This window comes from Sinohyriopsis cumingii, unplaced genomic scaffold (assembly GCF_028554795.1).
Source record: "Sinohyriopsis cumingii isolate HCF-2022 unplaced genomic scaffold, ASM2855479v2 utg000624l, whole genome shotgun sequence".
Lineage (NCBI taxonomy): Eukaryota > Metazoa > Mollusca > Bivalvia > Unionida > Unionidae > Sinohyriopsis > Sinohyriopsis cumingii.
This window is the reverse complement of record NW_028315919.1, coordinates 3,500,316-3,524,760: the sequence shown is the minus strand read 5'-3', so window position 1 is coordinate 3,524,760 and position 24,445 is coordinate 3,500,316. Positions and strand designations below refer to the sequence as shown.

The 24,445-nt window shown below is 34.5% G+C and overlaps 1 protein-coding gene across 2 annotated transcripts in view; it reads right to left on the bottom strand.

Annotated features, from left to right (window-relative positions):
- The window catches only part of LOC149773625 (uncharacterized), a 76,313-nt gene that overhangs the window by 18,748 nt on the left and 33,120 nt on the right, over positions 1-24,445 (bottom strand). For both annotated transcript variants that reach the window (XM_089946297.1, XM_089946298.1), the window contains exons 9-14: positions 21,779-21,809; positions 19,754-19,805; positions 17,355-17,489; positions 12,957-13,066; positions 5,317-5,484; positions 763-838 (exon numbers count right to left, since the gene is read on the bottom strand). In XM_089946297.1, the coding sequence (XP_089802423.1) occupies positions 763-838; positions 5,317-5,484; positions 12,957-13,066; positions 17,355-17,489; positions 19,754-19,805; positions 21,779-21,809 (572 nt within the window). The remainder of the gene's footprint in view (positions 1-762; positions 839-5,316; positions 5,485-12,956; positions 13,067-17,354; positions 17,490-19,753; positions 19,806-21,778; positions 21,810-24,445) is intronic.

The following is a 24,445-nucleotide window of genomic DNA, read 5'->3' as shown; positions in this document are numbered from 1 at the left end:
GCCCCTCTTAAGAATTTAAAGGGGGATTAGAGAATTGGGATCTGACACCAATGCTGTTTTTTTAAAATACTGGCAATGGAGTGGTTGGACTTTTCATTATTTTGGAAACAGTTCAGCAGCATATTAGTAAAACCAGGAATTCTGCATTATATTTTATATATTTTTCATTGGAACAGTAGCCTATTTTTGGAACATTAGGACATCTAAAAAAAATCTGCAATTTCTGCTTTGTTCACCCTGATTAAAAAAGCACAAACATTGTCAGAGTAATGAATTATGTCCACCCACCACCTCATGAAATAGCTTGGGCAATTGTGCTATCGCAAATAAATGTCTGCACTATCAAGAAATATAACATGGGTTCCTGCAGACTTAAAAACGAATTCCATGACAGTTACAAAACTTTTTCCATGGCAATTTCACAAAACCTGAGGACTGCAATATGTTGAAATGAAACCGTTTATGAATTATAATTGTGTCATGTTCAAAACAAGTGTTTAATCGGTCCTTGGCACTCCATAAAATTAGCAGTTATCAATATTTTAAAACTTTATTTTCAGAAATTACAAAAGTTTTCCAAAACTGAGCAAGGTTTTAAGAAATCCCATGACTTCTCAAGGCCCTTGAAATTTATTTGTTTAAATTCCAAAACTTTTCCTCTTTCCAGGACCTACTGGGACCCTCATAACACAACCATATTAGAAACCTAATAATGCACAGAATGAATCCAGTATCCTATCAAAGGCACCATTTAACACTTACCTGCTCTTGAACCTTCTTTTCCCATTCTTTCTGCTCCTGAAGGCGTCTTTCTTCAGCCTCCTGTAACTTTTGTTGCCTACAAAAGAATTAGTTGGTTATCTTTTATATAATATATGTTACTTTTTATATTGCATCAAATGCATTCTTTATCTATCCTTGATGAACTTTGATTGACATTGTATAGAGACAGATGGCTCTGAACACACTGAGAAAGAAGAAGAGAATTCTTAATCAGACTGAAACACTAACAAGCATTATTTGCAAAGGAGGTAAATGTGCATACTAAATGCTAACAGTTTTTATTTGGGCTTAATGCTCAAATTTTCATCTGACAAGTGTTCTGGGTGAAATGTTTTGTGAGATAACAATTGAGAGAGACTTTGCACAATAAAGAAAATGTCTTCTGACTTAAAGAGACAGTGTCAACAAAGTTATTAAAATGTACATTCCAAAATGGCATTTATTTACAGAACTATGCAAAACAGAAATATGCTCCTGTGCACAGAATTTTCAGGGATGTTACGGTAAATTGTGTAGAAGATAAGAGAGAGGTGAAAAAACAAAGAAAATCAAAATAAGAATAAGAATTAAAATTCATAGGAATCTCCAAGTCACATGTGAAAGGAACTGCATGTACATGCATGGCTGAAAATGCAAAATAATGCACTTGGATGTTGTTGTCCAGTCCTTTATAATAATGGGGATGAAAAACAAGATGTGGTTTGCACATAGGATCCCAAAGGCAGGGGACAATATGTCCTCCGCCAAAATTCAGGGGACACACATTTTAGAGGGACAATCGAAAACAGAAGTAAAAAATATTTGCTTGAACAGTTTTGCCATCTTAACTTTGTGGACTGAATTCCTTATTATTGTAAAAGTTTTATGATGTGCTAAGTAACTCATGAAGAAATTAACATGTCTGAATATCTGGGTTATCCTGAAATTAGCTATACTATGCTCTTTTCCATGCTGGATTTACTCCCTTTAAACTTCAGTGTTCACTTATTATCTATCATACTAAATACATCTGTTTTCTGAATTGCTTTTCTCTTCAAATTAATAAATCCTTAATTGACAAATTGTGTACAGTAGTCCCCCTCTTGAACGGCCCCCCTGACCAGCGGCCACCCGCTCCTTACGGCCAGAATCCGTTGGCACCGACGAGTTTGTGTTCAAAAGTACCCCTCGCGAAAGGCCACCCGGCTAACGCGACCAGCATATTAGTGCAAAATCATAAAATTTACCCCTCACAAGCGGCCGCATTTTATTTGAATATGTATCCAGAACCAGTATTGTATTCATAACGTGTGTTAAGTAATCTGATTTCTGTTTCCCGATGTCAGGTTTTCGTTACTGAAAGAAGTGTTGAGTAAAGTACATTTATCACTAAGGTTAATATTATATCATTTACGCCTCACGAGAAGCCAAATTTATTCCATAAAAACCGAGAAAGACTCAAATTTTAATCCATACAAAAGGGTACGTACATGTAATCCAATTAGCCTTACTACTGTGTTATCATAAGATGTCCGGTTTAGTCACTCTGATAATTGTTAAGAAAACAATTATCGAACAGTAGAAACAGCTGAGAAGTGGCAGTATCGATGTGCAATACCCAAGTCAGCAGGAAAATGGTTTAATGGCCTTTATGGCTTCCCTTAGTAAGATGTTGAGCTTGTTCACTTTGGTAATCAGTGGCTATTACCCCTGACAATAATTGTCAAAATTACGAATCCTAGCGGCCGCAAGGTCAAATCTTCGTGATGTTAATGGTACATATCGAAGCCGTTTTGGCTTCTCTCACCTAGTTTCAAGAAATGTATAAAAACAATAGGGTACCAGACTGCGACTAACGAATCACGTGACAAGATCACTTCCTTTAAAAACACATGGCAATTTGTTCAGATGCATACAAAATTGTTTTATTAGTATTGTAGTTGGCAACATGAATAACTTACTGCAAAAAGATCAACATGTCATCGAGGAAAATAAAAATTCTCAGTTTAGAGGAGAACGTGAAAGTAATTAAACTGACCGGGGGGGGGGGATCGTCGAGGATCCTTGCAGAAAACTAATGTCGGGAAGACTCAGATAAACAATATCGTGAAAGATAATGAAACAATTCTGCAGAAGTGGAAAGGTGAAATGGACGGAGAAAGGAAGATTGTTTGAGCCAGGAGACGTTTGTATCCTGATTTGAAACACAAGAAAAAGCAAAAATTTTGTCAGTTGAACTGGGATATGACGACTTTACCGCAAGTAACGGATGGTTGCACAGATTTCAAGTGCGACACAATATCAAGTATTCTGTCATTAGCGGCGAATCAGCTGATGTTAATAATGAAGTTGTCGAAGATTGGAACAAAAGACTAAACGATATATGCAGGGGATATGACAGCAAGGATATTTTAATGTGATGAGACTGGTTTGTTTTTTAGACTGTCACCAACAAAGTGACGTGATGTGAACTGTAACATAATTATAAAGACAGTTTTATAACTGTATCAATGGTTATTCATAGCATTCTTTTGCAAATGATGACAAAGTTTGTTTTACATTTATTTCACATCATGCATGTGATTTTTTAATTAAAATATTAAATATTTAAAATTAAATGTACTTGTGACTTTTTTCATATGTATTTACTATTCGCATTTGTCATCCCCCTCTAGAAAGGCCACCCGCATTATAAGGCCACTTTCCTGCTGCATTAGGGGTGGCCTTATAAGAGGGGGACTACTGTATCTGCACACATTTTTATCTCTTTTGTTATTATTTCGTCCTCAAATCAAATTAAATCTTCCTCAAAGTACTTTTTTGGTAACTTCAACCATCAAAAATGTTCCATTAGTGGTTGTCAAACACTTTACATCGCAACTCAGCCAATTAATATAATCCTTGAATGTATTTGCTGCCAGGTATACTGTTTTAACTAAAGATATTCATTGCCATCTTTACATCACCTTTCCTGATTCTGGCCATTGCGCAGGGGGGGGGGTGGGGGGGAAGAGGAGGAGGAGGAGAGAGAGAGAGAGAGAGAGAGAGAGAAGATAGGACAAAAAATATTGCAATAAACTGATTCATTGTACAAGTATTTCATGTTTATAAAAAAATTATATGCAGGTGATGTTCACTATATGTCAATTCAATTTGTGCACTTTTATTTTCATGCTGTATATGATGAAATAATAATATTCAATTTGCACCACTATGCTTGTTTTAATGCCATCAATGAAGCCATGTGCTGTGACTTGTGAGCAGATCATGTACATATTACATGTACTACTTGGTCTGAAAATAATTACCTGAAGATTAGAGGTATAATTTGCTCAAGAACTTTAATTTACAAAGATCCTATGGGGAAAATTACTTTCATTTTATGTCTTAACCCCAGGAACACATCTATGACATAAATCAAATGTCACCTGTATCAATGTATTTCTTCTACCAATTTTTTCACAATTCAACACTTAATACATAAAGAATATTGATGCATTACAATGGAATAACATTATTAGCAAGCAATGCAACAATATAGCTGTAACACCTGCATCAGGATTCTGTTCTGTCCACACATGCAAAAAAAGTCCTGTCATAGTAATATCAGTGCTTCTGAAAGAAGATTGATAGTTGTTGTTGTTGTAGGGTTTAATGCCATTTTTCAGCACACAATAGGCTATACATGGCAGCCAGTACTAATGGTGGAGGAAGAACCCGGGAAAACCCCGGAAAGAACCACCGACCCACGAGAAGCTACTGGCAAGCTTTCTCACATACCTAAATTGGCTGAATCCGAGACTCGAACCCACGCAGCAGAGGTGAGATGGCAGTGATCCATAATGGAGAGCGCTTTAGACCACTCGGCATCTCTGGGATAAATGACAAAACTAGAGTATTTCTTGCTTTTTCTTTGAATTTCAATACAACACCTTTAGTATCAAGCTGATGACATTAATTTTCATGACTGTAATCACGTGTCTAAGATCTGTGCTGCCATTATGTACAAAAGTCCACAAGTTGACTATTTGATTGGTATTAAATTGGGCCAGGCTAACTCAAATACTCATAGTTGTTAATTTAACTTTGCATTAAAAATCTATTGCTTAAATGTACGAGCACTTCCATACTAGATACCACAAGGTGAATGGATAAATACCAAAGTCAAATGACGAACAGAGATACTGCCTGAAATTTAACTTTCTTATTATAGGGAGTTCCCCCACACCTAACTATGCATGGGTGGGGCAACTGTGAGTAGGGGTATGGGTGAAGAGAAGAAAAGAAAAAAAAATTAAATGCCATATGACAGCTAAAGGATGGAAAACAAACATTTAATTGCTCTATTTCACATCTTTGACAATGTTGTAATAAAAGTATCTGCATATCTAATTTAGTCTGCTCAAATAAACATGCCATAAAACAATATATAGCACCTGTAATCAGGACTATATAACATTAGCTCACTTTGAAAAACTAAAACAATTGTAATGATGCTGATGTCAGTGCCGCTGAAAAGTGAGAATTTTATGCCATTACTTTGAGACAAAATACCTTATTTTCTGTTTTTCTCTTTCTTCCTTCAACTTCTCTTCTTTCATGGCTTCCAACATTTGCTCTTTTAGATGCATTTTTCTGTTCAACAACATTCTATGTCTGCTCTCCTCTGAATGCAGTTTTTCTCGCATTTCTGCTGCCTTCTTCATCTTTTCTTCACGTTTTCTGAAGGATTAAAGGATACTTTTCAGACACTAAAATACAGCAAGAAAATGAGTACCTTTTATTTCTGTAAGACTTAAATAGACTAAGAATTCAGGAACAAAGAATAAACAACTGTGCTTCAAAGTGAAATTTTCAGTCATAATGATGTATAGAGAGAGCACTTCACCTAAAAAAATATGGAAAATTGCTATAATATACTAGATTGACTGAGCAAGGCTGACATTGGTTCATATCAGTTGAAAAATTACAACAATCTTTGGGTAAAGTTATGCCATGGAAACTGAAGTTTGAGAGAAGTGCAGTGTTGTGTCAAGGCTTTGTACTCGAATGAGTCAAGTGGCCCATGATCATTCAAAAAGTGGGCCATCTATTGGTTAGCATAGTAAAGACAGGTATAAGTAATAGTATCTAAGGCTTCATGAAATTAAGTGAAATAATTATGACCATAAACAGTTCTGCATTTTTCTTTGAAATGTGCAGTCTTTATATGTAAACAAAGTTAAAACATGTCAAAGCTGTCAAGAGTAAACATAATTACAACTTGGGTAACATATGTTAGAGATCTGATTACTATATATGTTGAGACACTACAATTTAATTTCCAAAGTAATCAAAGTAATTTTGTGTGGAATTTATTTTCTAGAACAGATCTTTGTTTTTGAATTGTCAAGGGACACTTTTCAATCATAATACTGATGCTTTGCCCGAAACAATGTGTACTTCCGGTTGGCCGACTGTCCCTATTTTTCATTGCCGACTGTAGCAAGCACACACATGCTCTCCCCCCAAACATCTAAAAATATCTAAAACAAAAAATTATTTTAAAAAATTCCTGACATTAATTTGTGCATAGAGTGTAGCCCAGTTGTTGATGCACTTGATATTTTATAATATACTAATCATTGTCATATGTATTTAAAAAAACTGTTCCTATTTACCCTCATTTTGAAACCAGTGCAATAGGAAACACATTTTTTGGGCCTTAGTTGGTCAAATGATTATTTTGAAAAAAGGATTTTAAAATGAATTCACATATCCAAAAAGTGCACTCAAACTTAAATTTTAAAAATAATAATAATAATAATAATAATAATAATAATAATAAAAATAAATAATAGTAACAATAAATATGGTCAATGATGTTTGTCCACACCTTTCTTCCTAACTGCAATCTTTTGAAGAACAAAATATGATAAATATTTATGCGCAATGTGGAAAATCTAGATGTTTGCAGCACATATAAAATACTCAAATTTATATTTTTTAAGCGTCAAGCATTCTAAATAAATGGCGTGGAACTAATCACATCATATGAATTACCTTTAAAAACTTGGAAGGACCAAAGTGAACTGTTCTGGTTATAATAGCACATTATATGGCTGAAACTGAATCTTATGTCACAATTTACCATAAAAACAAGGACCAAAAACATCCCCCCAGTTGAATGCCAGAAACTGATGTTATGTTACAAATTACCAGAAAAGACTTGAAAGGACTGAAAATACTTGCATAGGATTTAAACTTCCACCAAATTGTTCTTTTTATTTTTTTATTTATTATAAAAATCTTGATTTTTGTATTGTGCTTTGTGAACAATCTGGGCAATTTGGGACATTCATGCCAAATTCACGACGATGGGCATCTCTGATTAATAATGAGTGCCTAAGATTGACAATGCTGTTTAGATGTATACTAAATTTAAAAAGCAAGGCAAACTAATAATAATTATTCATAACTGCTGAAGATTAAAATAACTTGCATATGTTACGTATTGTTTTGTATAGATTCTCCATCCTTTGTACTGATATGTGTATCGTTACTCCCAAAGTACTGATGCAATGATGTATTGATGAATTGTTTCCCCCCTTAATTTGTTTTCTTTCTGTACATTTTAGGCCATACGATCCAGGTAAAATAGAAGTTTACTTGTAAGTTATGAGACATGGAATAAATCATTTATTTTACCTTGTCCCACTTTCCAACTGACTTTTTTGAAAACCCTATGAACTTAATTGTGAGGCCTTCCAGCATTGATTGGCATCACTCTGATTTAACGTTTCAGAGCTAAGTTTATTTCCTGCTGGTGACAGCTGATCATTTTGGTAGCTGAAGACCCATTCACAATCTGCTATTGGTAAAGGCATAATATGGGCAATTTTGGCAAGTGCTAACAAAATGGAAAATTGATTTTATGATGGACACGAGTTTTAAGTTGCTCTTGGATATATCACTACTTGCTTCACAGGGGGCCACTTCCTTAATATGACCACCTCTGCTAACATAAAAATCACTAGGTCTTGAACTATCTGTACCACATAGTGATTTGTATGCACATATGTTGCCTTTCTTCCACAGTTCCTAAGGTCTTCCTTGAACAAGGATATGCTTCTTAGCTCCATCAAAGCAAAAATGCTTGCTGTGGAAGTACAATGTGTGGGGAACCAGATTTACATTTTCACTTAGGACTTTGACAAAAGCATTTCTGATTGACTCAACAGCCTTCAAATTAAAAAGCATTCATCTGAAGAAAAAAAACCAATATTCAACATTTCTGTTCTTTTCTTTCATTTCTGTGGCAGCAACTGTAGTGGCAAGTTCTTTCCAAGACAGACTTTAAAACTGTTTCAACATCTTTGTGTGGACTGGCTGACTGTGGGCAATATCAGCTGGAATACCATACTTAGCAAGGCAAACGGAGGAATAATATCCATCACATAGCGGAGTGTGTATACAAACCTACAATCTGTTCAATTGGTCTATATTTCATTTTCTGCAGAACTTTTCTTCTTGATCTGTTTGAAATAGCTTAACAAAGATCTCCAACTTAAATATACTGTAGGAAGTGCACTGTAGAAAAAGTGCCATCAGAATTCATGGACATCTTTAAATTGACTTTGGGATAATCAAGAAAACATGAATGTACCTCAACTCTACTTGATGACATCTTGACTTAATAGAGCAAATCTATCAATGATGACTAGAATGTTTTGCCTAACATTTTAACTTGGTCAGTGCTCTTGCTTTACACAAGTTTATAAGGAACTACACGGTGCATATTGATACTGTGTGGACTTTCATAATGCATAAAATTCAAAAGCCAGCATTTCATTTATGTTCAAACATAACCAAAACTGCAATAGATGGACAAATATAGTTGAAAAGAGTGTGTCAGAAAATTGTTTTCTTTCATTTCATTCAAATAAAAACTGCAGTCACAACAACTGATGGTGAAGTCATCACATCAATGCCAGTTGTTAGAACAATTCCATGGCCTGGAAGTAGTGACAAATTGTGAGTGAAAAGAATCTGATCCTGGATTATCAAGCAAAAAGAGCTTCCACTGTATACATTTTATTGCCATACTTAAGTACAGGTGTATCTTAAAATCCATTCTTGAACTATATTTGCATTTTTTTTTTATCATTCCTTGTTCTGCAGGGGTTACAACAGAATAACAAAAACTAACAGTCAGCAACATTTTACCTTTTATTTGTACAGGAACTGATGCTCACAATTCAGAATGTTGAAAAAGTAAATTTTAATAGTTTAACTATTTAACCCTATATTCGATCAGAAACCATCAATCATATTTGGATTTTATTACATGCTCAATTTTCCCCTGGTTAACTTTACAGTCAGAATCTCTCGGTATTTTATGATATTGCACACCTTTATATTGCACTCACGTACAGGACATGTGTGTCCAATAGTGTATTAGGAACTTCTTTGTAAACAAATCATGTACACTCATGTAGCAGATGCTTTACGTGTTTCGTGGAGTGCCACATACCAGCTGCTTTGCTACATTCTGCGTTAACTTTTCTGATACAATGTTTTGTATTTGGTGATAGACACCAGATTTCATAAAATTGCTGGGTACCTACAAACAATGTGCAAGTTACCAGTTACAAAGCATAAATTGTCTCCTTTAGCTGGTAATAAGAATGGCAAAAACTACTTCAGTTTTACATCCTGAATTCCTCACAATTTACTTTCTTAGTTCTGCAAATCTGAATTACAAGAGCCATATCATGGGTTCTCAAGCTTGATTATGCATTTAGAAATTGTACTGTAATTTTGAAACTTGCAGATGTCAACACACTGCTCTGTTGCCACTGAAATCCATTGTACTTCATGTAGAATTGGCACAAAAATCCAGTCCATAATCATGAAATTTCGTAGAAACAACAAGGCATTACTGTTGGATATGTCAGCGCTTTCATCTGCCACTGCTGTCACAAATGACAAATTCTGCAGGTCACGTATAAGATCATCCTCAACAATGTTCGATTGGCTCTCCATTAACTCAGAAAAGGTATTAGCTGAGTCATACTGATTGGCAGAATTCTTCAAAATGCCAATGGCATAAATTTCTTCAGCTATTAAGTTGTGTATTAAATTACGAGATTTGTATTTTAAAAAAGGGATGTCTTCCACACTCAGCCAATGTACACACTTAAGTAGCACTTTCACTGCTATGTCTTGTTTAAAAGAATGTTTTTGTAAACCTGCATTTAAATCTGCCTGGTCTAGTCGACTTTCAATCAGCAGTTTGAGTTCTGGCTGCCAAGCATGCCTTGCTAGTGTACTGTTCTGAAAGATTTTTTTTTGTTGCACGTTTGGTCATGGAGTTTTTTTTAAGCCTCTGTACATATATGGAAAAACATAAAGGTGTTTTCACTGTCACATTCTTCACTTAACTTCTTTTTTTAAAATGTAGCCAGCTGTGTTTTCAACCACTGCTGCATAAAATGTTTTATCTTACGAGTAACCATTACCTCATCTTTGGATGATGAAGGCTCCACTGGTTCAATAACAATACTATTATCATCGGTCGGTCATAAATGCGGTCCAAAAGATAATTTTGTTTCTTTTATATCTTTTTTTTTTATTTTATTGGACACCATTTTCATTTGAACACTGGCAGTATCTTGGAACAACACAAGGCATACAATTAAGCAAATGGAAATTGTTGCTTCAATGCATGACAAAGGTGTGCATAAAATAAGTTTCTCATGATAATCACTTTAAATCACATGTTTATTTTCCACCTCTTTCTTGGGTATGGTGATTAAACGGTTCTAACATCCTGATGCTAAAAATGATATGACAGTTACAGATCAGCTCCATACTCAGTTGAAACCCTATGTATTATGATGACATCAGCATAAGAAACTGATGTGCACATGTCTTCCCTGTTTGGGAGAGTTGTAATCTAGCCATTAAAGTAGTTAGACCAAACCTTAATTTTGTGTTAATCAGCAAAACAATATTGGGGTGAATCAATTTATGTACCAGCAATGAATCTGAGACTGAACCTTTGTTTTTTGTTCAGCAAAACATAACACTGGGGCGCGTCAATTTACATACTCGTGACTATGTTGTGCATCAAATTGGAAAAGTCTGCATATTTGACGCAAGATGCATGGGTAAATAAAACACTGCAATAGGTCTCTTAGTGGAATCCCCATGCTGAAATACCATCAATTCAGATGGAGAAGCAACAACGAGGATTTTAAGATGGCTGTTGTGGTAGCAACAATGGATGTCACAGACCTGTCAACCCTGACAAGTCTGTGTCAGTATGGCAGGTGATTTTTTCCCCTGTAAGACTGAACAGTTTTCAGTAAGGTGTAACAAAATATCAATAACTGCTATTGTAAAGCTGGAAAATATAATTAAAAGTTTGATGCATGGATCATAAACATTATGTTCAACTGAAAAATTTGTAAAGTAGGCATAGACTTTATTTACCACTAGTTTAGTTGCACAAACTCTAGTACCAAACCCTATGCAGTTCAATGGCTTGTTGTTATCTATCAAATTTTTAATTCTTGGAAATTCTTTTCCATTTCACATGACGATGACAATCATATCTCCTGCCATGAGTCATACTCAAATTGGCATGTGATGTCCAATAAACATAATTGTGTCCTTTCCAGCTTTTATTCACAAGAATCTGAATACTCCTTTTTATTCTTCTGTGTTGATTATTAACACTTTTCTAAAAGCTTATTTTTCCTTTTGTCTTAAACATGCATTGCTTTCTGGATGCCATTTTTAAAAATTATGTAATCAAAGTTTGATTATGCAGATGCTTCACATGAACAAATAAGTGCAGTTTAAAGCGTCTGGTTCCCTAATTTCACTAATTCTAAGATGAAATCCGGATCCAAATAGAACCAATTATCCAGATTTGCGGCAACGAAACATTTTTCCTTAGCTTTTGCTAGTATGCCATAAGTCCGTATTTTAAGAGTAATTTTCATAAGACTTACGGCAAAATCATAAGAGTTGGCAGATCTGATGTCTGAATAGCACCATTCTGATTTAGAACCAACTAGACTTCATAAGAAGTCTTTTAGTGAAAACCTCCACTATGACCATGTTGGGTGTGATTATGCAGATGCTTCACATGAACAAATAGGTGCACTTTAAAGTGTCTGGGGTGCCACTTTCATTTAGGACCACCTAGTAGTCTTAAGAGCTGTAATGGAGAAAACTATTATGTCAACATGACTTCAGTTCAAGAAAGCTGCTGTAATAGTCACACTGAGCATCAAATTGGCACCATTTTCAAGTACGACCAACTAGACTTCATAAGTATTTTAGTGAAAAAGCAAATACAAAACATGTGCATATTAGGATTCATTCCAGGAAAGCAGTAGTAACAACAGTTTCAGGGTGGCTGCTGTGGCAGCCCTATTGGATGTCTGAGCAGAACTTTTTTCATTTTCATTCAGGGGATGAATGTATGTGCAATGCTCCAAGTGGTTTAGGAGGAATAGTGATAACAAACTTGTACTTATGGACAGATGGACATTAAACAACAGGCCATTCAATAACCTCTTCTTGTCTATGACCTGCAGAGCTAAAATTAGAAATTATTCATGGAACATTAATACCTAATAATTGAGTGTGTGATTAGACTTTTAAACGTAGCTTTAAAAATAAAATCAATTATATTGCCATGATGTCTACAGTGTGGCAGTTTATAGCAATGTCTAGCACTGGGGCATCTTGCCAGACATGTAACATGATGTCCCACCCAGTTACATTATCCTGACACCAGGCCAACCAGTCCTAACACTAACCTCTTAGTGCTGAGCACCAAGCGAGGCAGCTGTTAGTACCATTTTTAAAAGTCTTTGGTATGATTCAGCCGGGCATCGAACCCACGATCTCCTGCTTCCAAGGTGGACGCTCTAACCATTAGGCCACTGGAGCAGTGAAAACTGATAGAAACCTTAAAATAACACTTGACCTGCACACTGCAAAAGAAATGACCCCATTTGTGGTAACAGAAGGACAAACTTTTCCAAATAAGTTTTCTGACACCTCAGTCTTCCTGTAAGTACTATAATGAAGTATGTGTGTGTGTGTGTGTGTGTGTGTGTGTATATATATATATATATATATATATATATATATATATATATATATATATATATATATATATATATATATATCACCTTTTGAGTTCCTCCATTTTTCTCTTGTGTTGCAGTTCTCTACTCTTCAGTCTTTCCTGATGTAACCGCTCCTTCTCTTCTAATGCCATCTTTCTCCTATTATGTAAATCCTGCAAAATTTTTTTAAAACTATGACTCACTTTACATGCTATGAGAAAATAGAACATCTCTTCAAAGACCATGCCTTCTTCCCCAAAATTATGGTCACTCAAGACAGGAATGATAAGTCTTAATACAACATAATCAATAAATATGCAATGAGAACCTGGTTGCTCAAGGCAGGTGGTCTAATAGCAGTGGTGTTAAGTTCAAAGCAATCTTCCAATAAAATTAATAGTTGTAGTGACAATAATACAAACCAACCAATGGATGTCAGGCCAAATATGTGTGATTTGGTGTGTATGTGATCTGGACTTATTAACGTAGCTTTAACAATTTTTCAGTCATATCGCTACGATGTCTGCAGTGTGGCAGTTTATAGTGTTGTCTAGAACTGGGGTATCATGTTGCAGACATGTAGCATGATGTCCCACACAGTCACATTATGCTGACACCAGACTTACCAGTCCTAACACTAAACCTCCTAATGCTGAGTGCCAAGCAAGGCAGCTGTTAGTACCATCTTTGTAAGTCTTTGGTATGACTTGGCCGGGGATTGAACCCACGACCTCCCGCATCCAAGGCGGATGCTCTAACCACTAGCAGACCAAATATGACAAGTAGAGCTAAAAAGAAACGGAAAGATATATGATCTAACATAGTGAATAGAATTTTATGGCCCTATATTTAATAGTTAATGTTATACATGCCAACCACTGGCAAGGATAAAGTGAAATCTAAGGGGACAAAAATAGTAATCTGAGCAGAAAAAGAATAATCCACATATAACATGATAAAAAATTCAATAAGCATATGTGCAAAATTATTTGTTTACCCATCTGGTCTTTTAACATCAATTACTGCTTCAAGTTTTTATATGTAGTACTATTAGCTTTAAAAAGCAAAATACTCATGTTGCATTTCACAACATTTTTGTACCAGCTGAGACCATGAATGTTTTGCATACCAGTAGAGTACCAAGTGCTGGGTTACCGAGACTGAATCTAACTTCAGTTTTATTTTTGTTAACAAAACTGAACAGTCTCTCAGTCAGCATTAGAATGGTGAAGAACCAATATCCCTTTCATAACCTGACAAAGAAGAGAAAATTTATATCTTCCAGTTATTGGGTCTTTTAGATGGGAAATAAGCAGAGCTGCCAACCCTCTAGACTCGCAATTAGTGACACGAGGGATAAAAATTAGTGAATTTTTAACACAATTATTAAAAATTATACCATGACACTAGCTCTGTCCACTTTGATGGTCAGCACTGCATTATGTGAAAATCCCAAAATAAAAATAAAACACATTATTTACACTAATTAAATGTTTAAATTTATTTGCAGCCAAATTTACTGATATACATGAACTTCACATGCTATTTGCCATATGATGCTGTGGCAGACATGAGCTGGGCTATGGTAAATTTCCATTAAAAACTGTTCAGATTTTGTGCCTAGTGGTTGATCTTGGTGACTAAATTTGTTGCAAATTTTCAGCACCTAAGGAGCTCCTAAAGACTGTCTTATATTTCCTTGTGATAGAAAATACTCTTTCACTGACAATGTTGCTGATCTCAAACAGAGAAAATCAGACTATGTTCAGCAAGAAAACTCAAAAACAATGCTTCAGCATTGGTAGCTTGTAGGACTTGAGTAGGTGGCTTCAGGTATTCCATAGCTGAAATCTGCTGGGTGCTCTTAATTATTCCAATATTTATGTTTTTTTCTAGCAGTGTGCTTTTTCACATTATCTTTGCCATATGCCCACAGAGGCTCACATCGTTCCTTACAATTTATCTGTCATATATGTACTAATATTATAATATAGTACATGTATGACAGGTAAATTGTAAGCAATGATATGAAACACTGTACACATTTCCAGTTCTAAAATTCGTGGAAAACTGTGTGAAAAAAAGCATAATGTACAGTGATGTTTGAAGGCTGAATGCAAGGCCAATGTTAGGTGTATTCCATCTGTAATTCACTTTTTGTGGAATACATTTCTTTTTCCTTGGAGAGGAAAACAATTTAACTGTAGTGTAGCTAAATTATGAAATGGTATTAACCCAGACGATGAGACATCAAACGGTTAATGATTAATAACGTCCACGCATGCACAGAAAAATCTGAATTCAAGCAAATTACAATATATGCTAATCTTTCAATATCTAAACAAATTCCAACACTCAAAAAATCTGTCTTCATTTAGTGTTTGTTTTAACAAACTTACAGTTGCTATGAGTATGTACATGTACCATTTTAAATAAAAATCCAGTTGGGCCCCAGTTTTCTTCACAAGTATTTGTAAAACTTCTTTTCTAAATATAGACTAAATACAGCATAATGCTTGCTACAGGGTAAACAATTGGATAGTTTTGCTAACATCGCTACTAGTAGTATGGGACTGTTAAAGGCATCAGTGACCACTGATAAAACAGGGTTTATAATGAATTAGGAATAGCATGAACCAAAGCAGAGAAAGAAATCAGTTATCTTCTGTTTCAACATCATATAACTCACTACTTGTTATGCTCTACACGATTCTGTTATGGCTGATCAATGGATTAGTTTGTAATACCCCTCTAGGAGACAATTTAATCGGAACTGCTCGTTACAGATCTCAATCATAACTCTCGTTACAGATCTCAATCATACAGATGCTTGTATTTATAATACTAAACCGACTTTAGTATAGCTGGTTTAGATCACCAGCAAAATGGGTGACCAAAACTTAATTTGACAAACTGTTATTTTTAATTTTCACTTTTAATTCTTTTTTAAAAAGAAAAAAAAGAGAACACAACAAAACAAACACCACCACCCTAAAAAACAACAACAGTGCATTGGGTACAACAAAATGTGGAAACCACAAATAATTTGTATGACCTTTCCCCTTTCGGTTGTGAGAAGTTACATGACTAATGATTATTTGGGGAGAAACCACCATTCCTGCAGCTTGGAAATATCTCTGTGTAAGATACTTGCAAAGTTTGATAATGGTAGATGGTGGAGAAATTATAGTCCAGAAACTAAATAGGGACTGGATGCACCTCACAACAGACCTGCGCATCATCTACAAATCATAGGCACAATACACATAATGCTGCATAGTAAATGAAATGATACAATATGCATAAAAATACGGAAAATATTTGATTCTGCAATGGGAAAGGTCATGGCAACCAAGAGTAGTGGAAATTTCAAGATGCTAGACATGTACATAACCTTAAGAAAACAGGCTTCTCTCTCACTCTCTGAGTTCACTACACCTTGCTTACTAAATAATGTAGAGATCTGCAATGGACTCTAGGAGAATATGAGGTCTTTTAGAAAATTAGTGGAGAAAATTCAACTGTTTTCTTTAATTTTTACTCATCTTCTACTGATCTGTATCATGATGTGCAGTATTTTCTGAGTTGCATCAAAACAAAGCCCTGCTTCCAATGTACTATACTGATAAATCAGAAACGACTTCAACCAATACATGTATCAACAGAAATAAATATGATACCAATGTACATTTGATAAATTGTTACAAATGTATATCACTAAGATACTATGATAATAATGTCACTGATAAATCATACACATAATAGGATACCAACATACACCGATAAATTGTTACATCTGAAGATCATTACCATAACATGCTTCACAATACAGTGGCTGCCGTTGAGGATGTAACCACTCACCTTTCAGACCTACTGCTATCAAGGTTAAACTTCACAATCATCAACATGAAGACATTTATAAATTCATCAGCATATGGAGAAACCAAATCAGTAAAACAACTGGCACTGCAACACTGTTCCTTCTACAATTATTTACCTTTAACGCCCAAACAACCCCCTTCCCTCTAATGTGAAATTTCTAACACCCAATTATCAATCCTATAAAAAAAATCAATACTCAACAAAATTGGAAATATTTCATAATAAGCAGTAACAATTAGATCCCAGACATTGCTTAAATGAAGAGGAAAGAGGTCCATAAATGGACTGGTTACCAATACAATCTTGACAATTTTGGCATAAAAACACAGATACGAGAAAGAGCTGTTTATGCACATTGTAGGCCAAACCTTCATCTTGATGTGTTTCTGCATTAGAATTGTTCCCCTGTCTATGCAATATGAAATCATACTTTGACAACACTGTGAATAAAGACTGAAGAACATGGAGATAATGTATGGTATTTCTCTAACGAAAATTTACCTACGGCTAATCATACAAAACTGTTTGATGCTACTGTAAAGGAAAGAGTTCTGTACTATGGATGAAACAGGATGTTACCTCCATTGTTGGCTTTGGTGGAGTATTTCTCTTGATAAAGGATCTCACAATTCCAGTGGCTAAATTTGCAGGACGTAAAGCACTGTTGGTATTGGTTTTGTTTAAACTATTCAAGAAAGAAGCTGGATGAATAATCTGAAATTTCAGAAGATAGAGAAACATTACAGTAAGAAAATTCAGCAACTATTTCAATTATGATGTTTTTATTGAACAAACTGAAATCAAGTTATAATATTACAAGAATCATTCACAGAAAAACTCACTGTATGAAATTGACTCTAAAGCTAGAAATATACATATAGGTATATATCCAGCTTACAGCAGATTTTTAGAATAAAATGGGTTAAAATGCACACTTTTCCAACTTTAAATTGATAGAAATTACAATTATTCAGTTGTATAATGTGCATGTGATATTTCAAATTTACAAATCTGCTCCATTTTCATCGGGAAACAACATTCTTTTTGAACAGTGAACTGATTGCCAGTTGTTAAATGACACTGGACTGAGTGACAGTTTCTGTCCATGTTTAATAATTGTAGTGGTCTGTGATGGTTATTGTGTAACTCTTAGTTTCTTATGCAGCATAATGTTCGTATTTTGTCTGACCAGACCTGCCAACCCTAACATGACCTTCTCAGTGAGGCAGTCAATTTTGTTCCCTAAGACAAACCAACTTTTAGTAAGGTGTAACAAAAACATCATGTACTGATACTGTATTGTTGTAAAACATGCATTACATAAAAAGTTACATTCAAGACTAATGCAACTATGTTAAAAATTAAGATCAACTAAAATGTTTGTTGCGTAGACACAGACTGTAATTACCTCCAATGCAGTTTCAAGAAATGCGGTTCAAATCCAATGGAGCTCAATGACTTCTTGCTATCTCTCAGCTTAACATAATTCTTGGAGTTTTAAAAAATAATGATGACAGCAATCGTATCTCCTATCACGAGAATACTCAATCAATCCATGTCCAAAAGACACAATTGTTGCCCTTCCTGCTTCTTCCCCCAACAAGAATCTGAATATTCTTTTTTTTTTGTGTGTGCAGTATTAAGCTACTCTGGTTCCCTGACCAACTCCACTAATTCTAATATAAACCTTGGATCAAAATTAAACCTGGTCAAAACAGTATCTATATTTTACTGCAACTATCATATTTCTGTAATTTTTGTTTTTATTATATAAGTCCATATTTTAAGGGTCAAATCATAAGGGTTGGTAGGTCTACATTCAGATTAATACTGAACACAAGATGCTTGATGAAAAGTTAGGTCTGTTATTTTATATTTATCTGGGATAGCATGACATCTCTGAAATGTATCTCATTGTGCAAGCTAATTTACCCAGAAAATACACTGTAATTATGTTTGGCACATAATAGTTTTAATTGGTATTTACTACCATAAAAAAAAACACCATGCTGAGTCAATGAAGGAGTGATTACTATATAGTTATGAAGAAATATCAAACAGTGATTTATGATGTGAAACAAATTCACTAGCCAAGGTTCTCATTACCCTATCTACACTTTGGCAGAACAAACAGCTATATTGGTGCTTTGAACTAGAAACATCTATTGGATTTCATGTGTTGCCTCCCTTAGTATGTTATGACGACTAACCAATGGCTTTGTGCATTGTATATCAACTGGAAATGGTGGAGGCAATTAACCTAAAAACAATACTTTCTAAGTTTACCATTGAAAGTATGACTATGTTCCAGAGGAAAGCCATTATAGGTGGTATTTGGGTCAAAATTATTTGTGTAATTGCCACTTATTCCCATTTTACGGGAATCACTCTGATTTCTAAACCATAATTCTGCTTTCCAATTAAAGTTTGTAGCTATGTACACATAATCAGCCATGTGACTGGGTCATTAGTTTTTAAGGACTAAGCATGTGGTCCTCGTTTAAGTGTAAATTCAGTGTTTTTTGTTTTGTTGTTTTCAACTTCATGACATAAAAATTGGAATTTTTAACAGTATAATTGGAAATCAGAATTATGGTTCAGAAAACAGTGATTCCTGTAAAATGGCCATTATGAACAATGGTAATTCCTAAAATGGAATAAAGAAATATTCTAAAAGTGCACAAAATATCATGGTATGTAAGTTACCATGACCCCATAATGTAACACTAAACTTTGTGAAAGCAAGAAATGAAAGAAAGGAGCTAAAGAGCATGCAATGTTCAACTGAATGACTAACCAGGTTACCCTGACCAAGTCATCAAGTCAAAAATATATTTATCATTAAGACGCATCAAGCATGCAATTGTGTCAATAACTAGTGAAAGACTACAAAGAATTGATTGCTCAAGAGTTATAACTATCCTGAAAGTGAACAGATATAAACTGTTTGGTGATTCTAAAAATTTCTTGATGTGTACCTTAGTGGCTGGAGTGAACTGGGACCTAGACAGAGCATCCTCCTCATGTGATCTGAAAAAAAGTTTAATAAGCTCATAATTAAGACAAGGCCAAAACATGCAAGACAAGCCCACATTCAAAAAGCATTGCCAGAAAATGACTCGTCTTAACTTCATTTATTCCAAACATGAATGAAGACCATCAAGAGGTTTTAGAAGCATAAGCAAATGAAACAAATTTCTCCAGTTCAGTTTTTGGAGATTTTCCATGACTGACCTTGACCACAAGAGCAAAGACAGTAGAGTACATGCCAAAGAATGAATAATTCCAATAGGAAGGAAAGAACACCTTTTGCAGTAAGTTTCCACTTTTACTTTATTCAAAGAAATTTTAGCAAACTTAAACACTCATTTTGCAAGTCCTTGTTGAGCTTCTCTTTAACAGTGTAAAGTTATCCAACTGTTTAAACATGAAAAGTAATTATAATTATCTGAGATATGTACATTTAAATACCCAATGACAGCTGCTTCTATAAAAAAGAAAATATAAAAAAAACCAACAAAAAACAAAACAGAAAACAGTACATGTGCATTCAGAATTCAACTAGTTTGTAGTTGTGTACATAAATGGGCCATTACTTCTTAAGGACTAAACTTGTGGTTCGCATTTAAGTGTAAATTCTGTGTCTTCTTATCTTATTGTTATCTGGAATTTAATTGTCCATACCTAAGAGGATTACTTTTCATGTTTAAACAGTAGGATAAATTTACTCAGTTCAAGAAAAGCTCAACAAGCCATGCCTCACATCAAGTCAGTGCACAAGTTTTCTAAAGGAATGAAATATACAAGACCTATAAATTAATTTCTATTTTCCATATATATGATGAAAATAAAGATCACTGATTGCTGAAATAGTATTTGATTGTAAATCAATCCTGACTTCTTGGATTTTCCATGGGTGGTCTTCACTCATTGGCTGTTCAAATGTCAATCAGTAATACTGATCAGCCGCTCCAAGGTGGAGATGCCATCAGCATGTTAGCTGAGGTACAGTGCTGATTTGTAGGTATTTTATTGCTTCAATGTAGCACAAAAGTGAAAGGGATTAAGTCTTCCACTATGATGCATGGCATTCCGAAAATATATGTAGTACCAAATGTTAAAATAAGTATTTGATTAAGTCAAAAAAAGTTTTAGCCTTAACTAGGTATTGTAACTCAAATGATGCAATACCATAAACCTAATTCCATACCATTCTGCCACTGTACTCTGTATAATTAACAAGACATTTGCTGAAATATTCCATTTGAGGCCTACTCGAAATGTGATCAAGGGTTGTAAATTTTCATCAGTTCCCACTGAAATGAAACCTGCATATTGTGTTATACGCAAATATATTTATGATATTAACTTAATTCAACTTGATATTTCAGAAGTAAGCAGATATGTAGGGAAATAATGGGGAAAAAAAAGGAAAGTTACCAAGAGAATTAGGAAAAAGTGCAAAAGACAACTATAAAAGGGAACAGGTGGCTTAAATTTGATAATAACTTTTTGTCTTCAGTGATTGATACTAAATAATTTTTACCTTTACACATTTTGCGACAATACTGTTAAGTTTTGTTGTACAAACATCAAGAAGAGGGTGGTGGTGTAATTTTAACTAAAATGTGTGACTGTTTTTAAGTTTGTTTCAAAATTTATCTTTTTTTTCTAACTGGTCTATGAGCTTGCTGCATTTTAGATTTTTTAACTGTTACAAATAAAGGCTGTTCCACTCGTAATACATACACGATACCCAGGTAATGGCAGCTTTTAACAAAATATATGCTAGGGTACTCAGATTACTCAAAGCATTTCTATAATTCAATCATCCTTTTCAGTTTTCTTCCATAACAGGTCTGGATAAGCAATGTGAAACATTAATATTCAGCCCTGCACTTTCCTCCCTTTAAAACAACTATTAGATTCAAAGTGTATGAATGATTTGAAAAAACAAAGACAAGCACATTGTAGATAGTTAACAAAGTGTACAGAATACTTACTCTTCATCTGTTGTAGCATCCATGTATGATTCTGTGCAAGGGAGAAAAAAAATAAGAAAAATATTAATCAACTATAATATGTTATATTTTGATGCACCTTACATGACACTAAATATTTCCTTTCAATCTTCAATCTTCTCAGCTTATAATATTTTTGTGGATGTATGTAAATGTCGTTTGTTTCGACAAAAAGTCCTAATTCAATAGTAACTTTGTTTACAAATAAACAAAATCATACAAAATACAATACTGTCCTGACTCACCAACAGACCCTCCAGTGGAAAGTGTCACACAAGTTTACACATTTGCAAACTTGTGGTCAAGAAAAAAAAGATAACTGAACAATTTCTGTTTTCACTGTGTTTTGTTTTCTGACAGATTTCTAGTAGTTGACCACCCCTGACCAGAAAATAATCCCTATTTTATGTTTATTTACCTTTACATCATTATAGTTGAGGTTATTGTTAAGTTGATACTAATAATTCAGTATCTAAACAGTCTGGAAACCATAAAATTTCTTTATCTACTTTTTGTTTTATCCATTATTCCAAAAAGCCAATATACTAGGGATGAAACAATTCATCAATATATTGATGCATCGATACTTTTGCTGTAATGATACACATATCAATACAAGATATGGAAAATCTATACAAAATTACCATATTAGTTATTTTAACCTTCAGCAGTCATGAGTAACTTTTATTGGTTTGCCTTGTTATTCTTTAAATATAGAATTCATCTGAAACAGCATTTGCAGTCCTAGGCACTCATTTTTATTACTAAAATCAAAAAAGACTATTGAGAATACTCCATACATGCCAACTCGTGGAGAGGAAAAAGTGTAATTCAAGTGGACAAAAAGAGTAATCCAAGCAGAAAAAGAGTATTCGACATATAACATAATAAAACTTAAATGAGCATATATACAAAACGATTTATTTATCCCTCTGGACTTTTATCATCAACTACTGCTTCAAGTTTAAGTACTGGTATACAGCACATTGAGCTTTAAAAAGCAAAAGACTCATATTGCATTTCAAAACACTGTACCAGCTGAGACTATAAATGTCTTGCACACCAGTAGAGCACTAAGTGCTGGGTTACAGGGCCTGGATCTCAATTCAGTTTTACTTTTGTTAACAATGCTGAACAATCGCTCACAGTCAGCATTAAGATGGTAAAGAACCAATATTCCTTTCATAACCTGACAAAGAAGAGGAAATTTATATCTTCCAGTTATTGGATCTTTTAGTTGGGAAATGAGACGAAAATAATCTACCCTGCATGAAGAACATTGTCAGGTAGAATGCCAATTTGATACTTCAGGAGTACTCCTAATTTATCAGCAGCCTTTCCTGCAGCATGGTGCATCATATGACAAAGACAACCTGATATGTACACTGATGGAGACATTTTTCAAAATAAAGAATGCAACTCCTTTATGAATTCCAGTCATCACTGATGCAGCATCAGCTGAAAACCCCATACAGTTCTGCCAACTTATATTCATTCAAAGCATTATCAAGCAAATAAAAAATTGTTTTCTCCAGTGGAATCTACTGTTAATTCTGGCATTGAAAGAAGAGCAATCTGACTTTGCCCTTTTTGTTGTCAAAGTCTCTTACACAGACTGGGTCCAACTATTTGTCATCATAATCACTACTCTCATCTGTTGCAATATTAAATGGCTCAATTTTCAAGGCTTCTGCAATTTTAAGTGAAGTATCTTCTGCTAAACACCTAACAATATTAGATGATTTTTTTCTTGCACATGCATATTTTCTGCAATTTTGGAATCAGGAAACATCTGTTTGAATAAAGGACAAACCAAGTCTTCCACTGGTAGGGGTAGTCCATATTCTATTAAGAACTTGGTACATAACACCTCTGCATTTATAAAATTTGTGTCACCAATTTAGTTCTGCTGTAAAAGAAAGAAGTTACCTTAGCATCGGAGTTTGTAAAACGAGCTAATTCAATGTTACTTTGTTTTACCACCATGACTAAGATATTAAAATCCTTTCCACACAGCCTGCAAAGGGCATGAAGCTGCCTAGAATGGAATGCTGTAACATGTGATTCATGTATTCATCTCTGAATAGATTTTTCGTCTTTTGTAATCCATCTGTGAAATTATTTGAAAATCGTTTTTGCTCTAACACACGCATTGACTAGAATAAATCCGATCAGTCATAGTGATCATGCCTTAGGTATACGACTAGGGGTCAAGGGAGCACACTCTCATCACAAGAGACCTCGCAAAAGCCTAAAGATATACCATTACAAGTTGGAGTTTTTCACTTCTAAGGAAAGTATACTTCATCTATATTTCCAACTTTTTCTCTTTCTATCCTGACAAAGTTCTGCCATTACAATTTGTTGTCGTCACACATTTAGGTACTCGCACAGGGACACTAAACAACTTCACATTAAGTTCAGGTCATACATGCAAGTCTCCAGTGCTTATAAAGACTCCAAATATATTTGTATTTCCATTACGAACAGGTGCATAATAGTAAGTTTCAATTCCAAGGCATTCATAACATCTGGGTACCAACTTCAATGCTTTAGGCTCATAAAGGCAGTCTGTGGACCTTTTTCCCTATAGGTAACTGCCTCATGGGTATTGTCGCACCTACTTTGTTCATATCTATAAATGTACCT